We start from the raw sequence: 8,550 nt of genomic DNA, 5'->3' as shown, positions 1-8,550 counted from the left end.
AATAAGAAGGTGAATCCAAAGAAAAACATAGTTATGCTCCTGGATATTGGAAGTAGTCAAGATTGCCGGGCAAAAATTGGGAACTTGGGGGTAGGGTGGAATGGGGGTAAGGGGAGAGGAGGAGAGAAAAGTGTAAAGGGGAAGATGGGGAGAGCTTGGGGGAGTGGGATGGCTGGGATATAGGAAGGGTGGATATGGGAGCAAGGAAGTATATATCTTAATTAAGGGAGCCATTTTAGGGTTGGCAAGAGTCTTGACTCTAGAGGGGTTCCCAGGTATCCAGGGAGATGCCCCCAAATAATTCCTTGGGCAGCTGAGGAGAGGGAGCCAGAAATGGCCAGATCCTACAGTCATACTGATGAATATCTTGCATATCACCATAGAACCTTCATCTGGCGATGGATGGAGAAAGAGACAGAGCCCCACATTGGAGCACTGGACTGAGCTCCCAAGGTCCAAATGAGGAGCAGAAGGAGGGAGAACATGAGCAAGGAAGTCAGGACTGCGAGGGGTGCACCCACCTACCGAGATGGTGGGGCTGATCTAATCAGAGCTCACTAAGGCCATTTGGACTGGGACTGAAAAAGCACGGGATAAAACCGGACTCCCTGAACATGGCAGACAATGAGGGTTGCTGAGAAGCCAAGGACAATGGCACTGGATTTTGATTGATCCTACTACATATACTGGCTTTAGCGGGGATTAGCCTGTTTGGATGCTCACATTCCTAGACCTGGATGGAGGAGGGAGGAACTTGGACTTCCCACAAAAAAAACCTTACTCTCTTTGGACAGGAGAGGGAGGTGAAGTGGAGGTGGGATGGGGAGGTAAATGAGAGGTGGGGAGGGGCAGAAATTTTTAATAATAAATAAAAAATGTAATGTATCATTAGGAAATACAGATTAATATACAGTATTCTATAATAATCAAATTTTTAGTCATATTAGTTAGTTTTTTTAGATATAAGAGATTTATTTCAGTTAGATAATCTTCAGCATTTCAAAGACCTACATAATATGACATTTATACTTAGACTTTTCTTGACAGTGAGACATATCTTCTTCTTGCAGCAACAACTACTTCAAGAGGGATGATGGACTCATTATGGAGTTTGATAGCCATTTGGGCAAGAAACCGCTCATGCCTAAACTGCTTGGTGGTATGCTGTATGAACTGGATATGCAGGACCCACAGATAAAGGACTGCTGAAATTGCTTAAAGAAGGTGAGACAAACTTTCAGCATTCCTGCTTCATGAAAGAGTCTGCCAGATAATCTGCAGGACACAGAAGAACATGACTTATAAACTACCAGTATAGGCAAAACCATCTTTCAAATTTCTTGCATCATAGAAAAGTCTGTAGGCTAAAGATGGATGCCCCAATGTTACAGAAGAACTTTGGTTGACTGTTCAGGCAGCGAGATGTCTCTGTCATTTTTAGATTTTAGAAGCTGCTTGCAATGCAATTCTCGTTTACTGAGGTATAGGAAATTAAGGATTACCAGGCCAAAAGGAGTTAACATGTGTTCTGCCTGGAACTGTCAGAGGTCTTGTCTGTGTCTAGCCAATAAGAGATGAGCATGAGATGTCAACTGCCAATGGATCCGAATGCCTGGGTGCTGGGAGGGTATATAAGTTTTCCCTGTTGCTAAATAAATGAGTCTGCTTTAAGCCTCCAAAAAATGTTCTATTCCTAATGGTATATATTCTTACTACCCTCCTTATCATATGTGTGTGTGTGTGTGTGTGTGTGTGTAAAATATTATATATATTGTAAACATAAATTATAATCTCCATATGTTCTTCAGCCAATTAATTCAGTTTGAGGAACTTTCTGTGTATGTTTGAAACAGGATGTTACCGCCTTCTCATAGCCCAATTGGTTTATTGATTGCTTTTATGTCAATTTTGAGGACTCTGTCAGCTTCAACTATACCTACAACTTTTTTTCAGCAGGTTCACACTGATAATTATGAGGATAATTTATCTAGAAATGTTTTTTAAGCATTGATTGCTCATTAAAAAATGATGGAGAATTAATATATATGATTAATGCTTTAGAAGATATTCTTTACATGGGGACTCAGATTCAACATATTAGGACATACTTAACCATATTGTATAATGCTCACTATAAGTAGATTCATGTTACTCCTCTGTGTAACTGTAGATCAGAAACATCCTGTGAGCAAGAGCAGCTACACTTATAAGTTACTTGGAATTGTTCTCAGATTGCTATAAATATGAATGTTCTTCATTCTCTAATTAATACCTTTCATCATTCTAGGCTGAAAACGTGCTCTATAGAAAAGTTGTCTTCAGACATTTAGAATCCATGATATGCTCTGCCCAAAGAGAGATTCACATGCTTCATTTAGCAAATAAAGGAGGAAAATAATCCTATTTTTTCTGTTTCTGTCTGGGCACATAAGAACCAGCTTCTCTCAGGGTTTCTGACACCCTCAGGATGTGGTTTTCACGCTGTGTATCTAGCACAGTAATACATGGCTGTGTCTTCATTCTTGAGGCTACTAATCTGTAGATATGCAGTGCTGACAGAGGTGTCCATAGAGAAAACAAACCGTCCTTTGAAGTCATCAGCATAGGTTGGGTTCCCAGTGTTTGTGTTAATAAACCCCATCCACTTTAGGGGCTGTCCTGGCTCCTGCTTCACCCAGTTCATTGCATATTGTGTGAACGTATAGCCTGAAGCCTTGCAGGAGATCTTCACTGACTGCCCAGGCTGCTTCAGTTCAGGTCCAGACTGCACAAGCAGGACCTCTGCTTGAACACCTGTGGAGAGGACATGGGGAAGTAAGGAGACATGCAACTGCCTCAGTTTACTCTGGAGCTCTGGATTTTGATGACTTACTTTGGACAGCTGCCAGCAGGAAAAGGAGCCTCCACACCCACTCCATGTGGTATGAGATTGGGACAGAGTTGTTTCTTGAAACTAATCAGACACTCCCTTGCTAGGTGAGGGAGGAAAGACTCAGATTTCTATTCTAAAGGCTTTGCATATGGCATATTTGCATATGACTGGGTAGTGAACAAACCCAAAAAAAGTTCTAATATACAAGAATACTTGATTCCACGTGAGTAAGCAAATCTCCAATGTCTGGTGTTCATGTCTTCATGTTGGTTGTGTTGTCCCCCTCTAGGACTCAGCTTTCACTGGGTCTTCACCCTGATTTCTTCTCCCTCACAGTCTAGCTGTCTGATCCTGTTCAATGGGGCAACAATTCTCTATGCCTTCCATTCATCAGGTGCCTGTCTAAGTGTCTTTGTCCTTTCTTGTGTAGACTGTCCTCTACAAACTGAGACATCTGCATCAGTTCTTCCTTGCCTATTGCTTCTAACTAGGTGTTGTACATAAATTCTTAAGGTCTCTGCACTCCTGTATCAGGGTCTCACCATTCTTGATGAAACAGATAGAAATAAAATACAATTCTATTCCAAATTATGAAATGGGTAGTCTCTGTTTATATAAGTCACGTAAGAAAAGATATAGATTTGAAAAAGAGTAAGGGAGTATATGATGAAGTTTAGAAAAAATGATGTACTTATATTAATATAAATACTTAAAATTTCTATAATAAGAATGGTGAAGCAGGCTTTCTAATGAGGAAGTGTATAAATCTGGTAAGATAGATCAATGGTTATATACATGTACTTCTTTCCAAAACACTTGAATTTGATATCTAGCACCCGTATTAGAAAGCACACAACAACCTACAAATCTCAGTACATGAGGAACAAACCCCTTCAGCCTTCTTTTGCACTTATGTTCATATGCCCACAAAAAAATCAAGACACATAATTACAATTATAAGAATTTGAAAACAAAGAATGGTTTAATCAGAAATCAACTTAAGTGAAAAATCCTACACTACAATATGAAATCTGGGTATATTGCTTGTAGTTTTTTTAAATGTTTCAGTGCAGACGATCCATTCTGGATAATTTGAAATCTCCTGGAAAACTTTTGCTCATTTTAATCTATTTTCTGTTTTTTTATAATCCAAACTTAACAATACTGCATATCATTGCAAAAATCTGATTCTATGAACTTTACACATTTGATTCTTCTGATGAGATATAAATTTGAAAAAAAAAGCAAGTTGGCTGGTAGGAATGTAGCCTGCCATCATCAGAAACAAAGTTATAAGCAGGCTGGGAAGGAAGATACTAGGGATGTCTTGCTTTTGACTTTAGACATCTAACTTGTTGGATTAAAGCTCTCTAAAATTAACACCAGAAATCAATGGTAGAAATAACTGAGGAAAACTCAACTGTGAAAGCAAATAGCTCTTTACTTGTATAATGAACTGTGAATAAGGTCTAAGTACAATTCAGACAAAAAATAAAGATCTAAAGAACAACTCAAAAAAAAAAAAACCAAAAAAAAGTAGTATTGTTTGAATGTGGACAGAAGTGTGTGCTGATAGTGTGGATGGAGGTAGACAATGATAAATGGGCACAACAGAAAAAAAAACAGTTGGAGTATGATAGATAATGTAAGAAATAAGTACCAGACTGCTATGCACAAAGACCAAGCTTTTATACTTTTCACCATCCATATTCTGGTAACATAAATGCTATTTGTCAAAGTAAGTCAATAATTGCCAGCTTCATGACCCTGCACTTTGTTCTTTATACTGGGCAGGGAGAGGAAATCAGGACTGATGAAAAGTCTGGTCTGTGCACCTGGCTCGAGGATACAATTGGAACCATGGAGATTTGGTGCCCCCTGATGTATGACTGGCTTACTGCAGTATAATTGTCTTACTCCTACGGCCAGAGCACCATGAATGCTCCCTGTACATTCTTTGTCAGGAATAAAGTCCTGTAACAATGCTGCTCCATGATTTGGAATTGAGAAATATGAGATTGCAGAAATATAAAAAAATCTGATAATTTCAGATTATAACTTAAAGTTCTGTGTTTATTTTCTTATGCTATTGGTAGGTGGGTCACATAAGCATAGGTGATTTCTTGTGGCAAGTGAAACAGTTGTTCTACCAGAGGCATTTAGAAGTACTCCTTGTCAGATTTTGATGCAGTAAGACAGGCATGGCTCTGTGTGAGACAAAACTCCTCCTATGATAGATGATATAATTTTTTGGTGATTTTTTTTGTTCTGGGTAGACACAGATGTGTCACAATCAGTGACATAGCTTAGAATGGTTGTCTTATATGTCCTTAATACTGTCTCACTGTGTTGTCATGTGAGTGCCTCATTCAGAATCACATGTATATTCTTTTCATGGGAATATACATGTATATTCCCTATGCCATTGCTAGGTTTATTAATTTCTACTCAAATTATTGTTTTTCCTTTATCTGTTTATCATGGTCAAGTTTCTTGTGAAATTCAAATGAGCAAAAATTGAAGGAAACAGAAACCTTGAAAGTTACAGTATTCACAGTGCTGGGGTTAACCTAGCTCTCTACTTCCTAAAATCACTTCACACTCAAGGAAAACCATGCATCCCTATTTGCACCTGATACTCCCAGGAATTTCTCATCATAGCCTCTATGGAAATATCTGGCCTTGAGTCTCATAGAGTTGGAAATGTGATGTATGAAATAGTAGTCTATGTCTTCTTTAACTTTTATTCTCCTACAGATTCACACATACTGTAGGATAGAAATCAATTCATCCATGCTAAATGTTAAGAGAACATCATGACATTTTATGGACATAGTAGACATGTAAAATCATTCAACAGTTAACAGTTTCTGAAGTAGAGTAAATATATTTTAAAATATTGACTACCTGTGTAAAAATTACCTGAAAAATTAATACTATTGAAAAGTATAACATTAATTTGACAGACAAATTTCAATCCATATCAAAGGGTACTGAGAAATTATCTGAAAGAATTCATACTGTTGAATTTGAAAATCAAACTCTATAAAATTTTGATATGTTAGCAGATATGTTAGTATCTATACAGGAAGGCAATATTCATGCTATCCAAATAAAGTTCAATGAAGAGATATTATCTTTAAAGGAAAAACTTTATGCCTTGAAAGGACATGTGCTGAATAAAGAACAGAAGCTAGGTGCCTCAATGAAATCACTAGAAATATATACAGACCAAGAGATTTAGGCTTTACAAAAGACAGTAGTAAAAAGATTTGAAACGATTGAGGAAATTATTGGAGCTGGTGAGCAGGGAAAGAAGGTACAACATTATTTAACTTTACCAATACATGACAGAGATGACTACCCAGGATTTTAGCTTCCTACTCAGTAATCAACTCTGAAAAATCATCAAGTTCTAAATGCCCATAAGGATCCAAAGATTGTTAATAGATACCTATAGAAATAAATGGTATAAAAGAAACTAAACAATCAGTAGTATCTTATAGCTTGCATTCAGAATTTGTTAAGTAGATGGTAAAGACATGGCTTTCTAGCAATAAGGCTGCCCACCACAACTGTCTTCAATTAGTTCCAGCCATCCTGGATGATGGACCGGAACTAGCATGGGAAAGTTATTTTGGGGAAGAGGTAAATCTTTTAGAACAACAGGAAAAATTAAATGAAACTTACCATAGTCAAATTCTTCGTAAGGGCATTTATGTTGACCCACAGGCTCAAGATCTTTACAATGAACATATCTTGTCTTTATGCCATAAAGCAGCCTCAAATGCTTGGGACAGGATTCAAGAATAGGAAAATGAAGCATGTACCAGGGTTAAACAGGGCCAGAGAGAATCCTTCAGTGACTTTTTACAAAGATTAACTAAGGCTATACAAATAGGACTAAAAAACTCCAAAGCTAGACAATTACCTATTGAATTTCTGACTTTTGAAAATGCCAGCTTAGAATGCAAAATGGTACTTGGGCCTTTAAAGATTAGACCATCCCCAATGGATGAATGAATCATTCATACAGTGAACACTGAGACATCTGATTATAATACTGAAACTTGGGTAGGAAAAGCAATTTCCAAATCTATAAGGAGACATCAAAATGCCAAGTTTTTAAATTGTGGTAGAATAGGACATCTGAGAAGGGACTGTCACAAAGAATTCCCAGATATAATGTCTCCTCTGGTAATGACAAAAATAACAAGTTTCAAACTTCTGGATTATGTAGGAGGTGTAGCGAAGGCATACAATTTTCTAGGTGCCATTTAATCCAACACTCAGATGATTGCTCTTTGTGGTACAGTCTGTGCCATGGTTCTAATTACCCATTGGTCACTCTGTGTTTCTGGAGGTCGCTTAGCACTCCAGGACTTTTATCTGCTCTTGTGGAGTTTGCTGTCTCAGGCCTGCTCTGGCCTACGTAGTTGGCTTAGTCCTGTTTAAGTAAATGTCCCTGGTCTGATTCTGCTCCTGCAGAGGTCCCTGGGATTGAGATTGTTCGTGCAAAGATCTCTGGCTCTGATCTATTCCCTCAGAGGTCCCAGACTTGGTTGTACCCAGACCTGCAGAGGACCTGGTTCATGCCTACTCCCTCACAGGTCCCAGAGTCATGCCTGAATCCACAGAGGTTTCTGGTTCCTGTCATTTCTTTTGATGTACCAGACTGACACCCAGACCCACAGAGGTTCTGGGTCAGAGGTCCCAGGCCCACTCCAGTCCAGGTTGCTCTTTTGTAATTTGTTACCTCAGATCTGTTCTGACATAGGGTACTGGCTCAGTCTTGCTCTTATGGATTTCACTGCCTCTGGCCTGCTATGGCTCATGTCACTGGCTCATTCTTACTTCTGTGTAATTTGTTCCTTCAGGCCTGCACTGTCCCAGGTCCTGCTCCTCAGGATCACAACTTTAATCCCGGGGCTCAGGAGACAGGAAGACAAATCTCTGTGAGGTCAAGGCTACCCAGGGCTACACAGAATAATTCCCCAAACAGATTCCGGTGGTGGTTCCCAATATCTTTAATCTCAGTGTTTAGAAGTCACACACATTTAGTCCCAGCAGTATGGAGGTGGAGGCAGGAGTGGTATGATTGAGTGGAAAGAAGAATATAAAGGGGAAGAGACAGGAACTCAGTAGATTGTGGAGTTTAAGTATTTATGGAGACAGCAGCTTGCCTGTTTGGTCTGAAGATATGGTATATGTAAAAGTTCTCTCTTATGGTTCACTGCTTTGCTTTTCTGATCTTCAGCTTTAAACCCAATATTGTCTCTGGATTTTTATCTTTCATATTACGCTCCTGTTTTATGATGTTTCTCTCTATGTGTCATTTCTGTCTCTCCCTCAAAACTCATTATTCAATAAGTACATGCATTCAAAAAAAGAGAAGACTGTTATCAGCCAAAATAAGCATAGCTGCACAAAAGACTTTTCTGGTTGATCACAATTATAGACAAGATTAGCATGAAGTTAAATTATCTCATGTTTACTTCTTCTCAACTTGATAATGGATTCCTTTGTTTCATCTTTAAATATTTCACCAATGTTCTTCAAATGATCTGACATCTTACAATTCAAATTGCTCTTAATTCATCATTTAGACACCTCAAAATTTTGTTATTCTCATATGTGAATATGTGGATTTCTTTGTATATGTGCACTTGAGTGCATGT

General features: G+C 38.4%; 1 gene segment (V, D, J or C); it reads right to left on the bottom strand.

Moving 5' to 3' along the window:
* Positions 1–2,476: 2,476 nt before the first annotated feature.
* On the bottom strand, positions 2,477–2,969 carry LOC119819818. The segment is given in 2 exon segments: positions 2,477–2,793; positions 2,873–2,969. Coding segments are annotated over 2 exon segments (363 nt in total).
* Between the last annotated feature and the right edge of the window lie 5,581 nt (positions 2,970–8,550).

Source organism: Arvicola amphibius, chromosome 7 (genome assembly GCF_903992535.2).
Source record: "Arvicola amphibius chromosome 7, mArvAmp1.2, whole genome shotgun sequence".
Classification (NCBI taxonomy): Eukaryota; Metazoa; Chordata; class Mammalia; order Rodentia; family Cricetidae; genus Arvicola; species Arvicola amphibius.
This window is presented reverse-complemented; position numbering and strand designations above follow the sequence as displayed.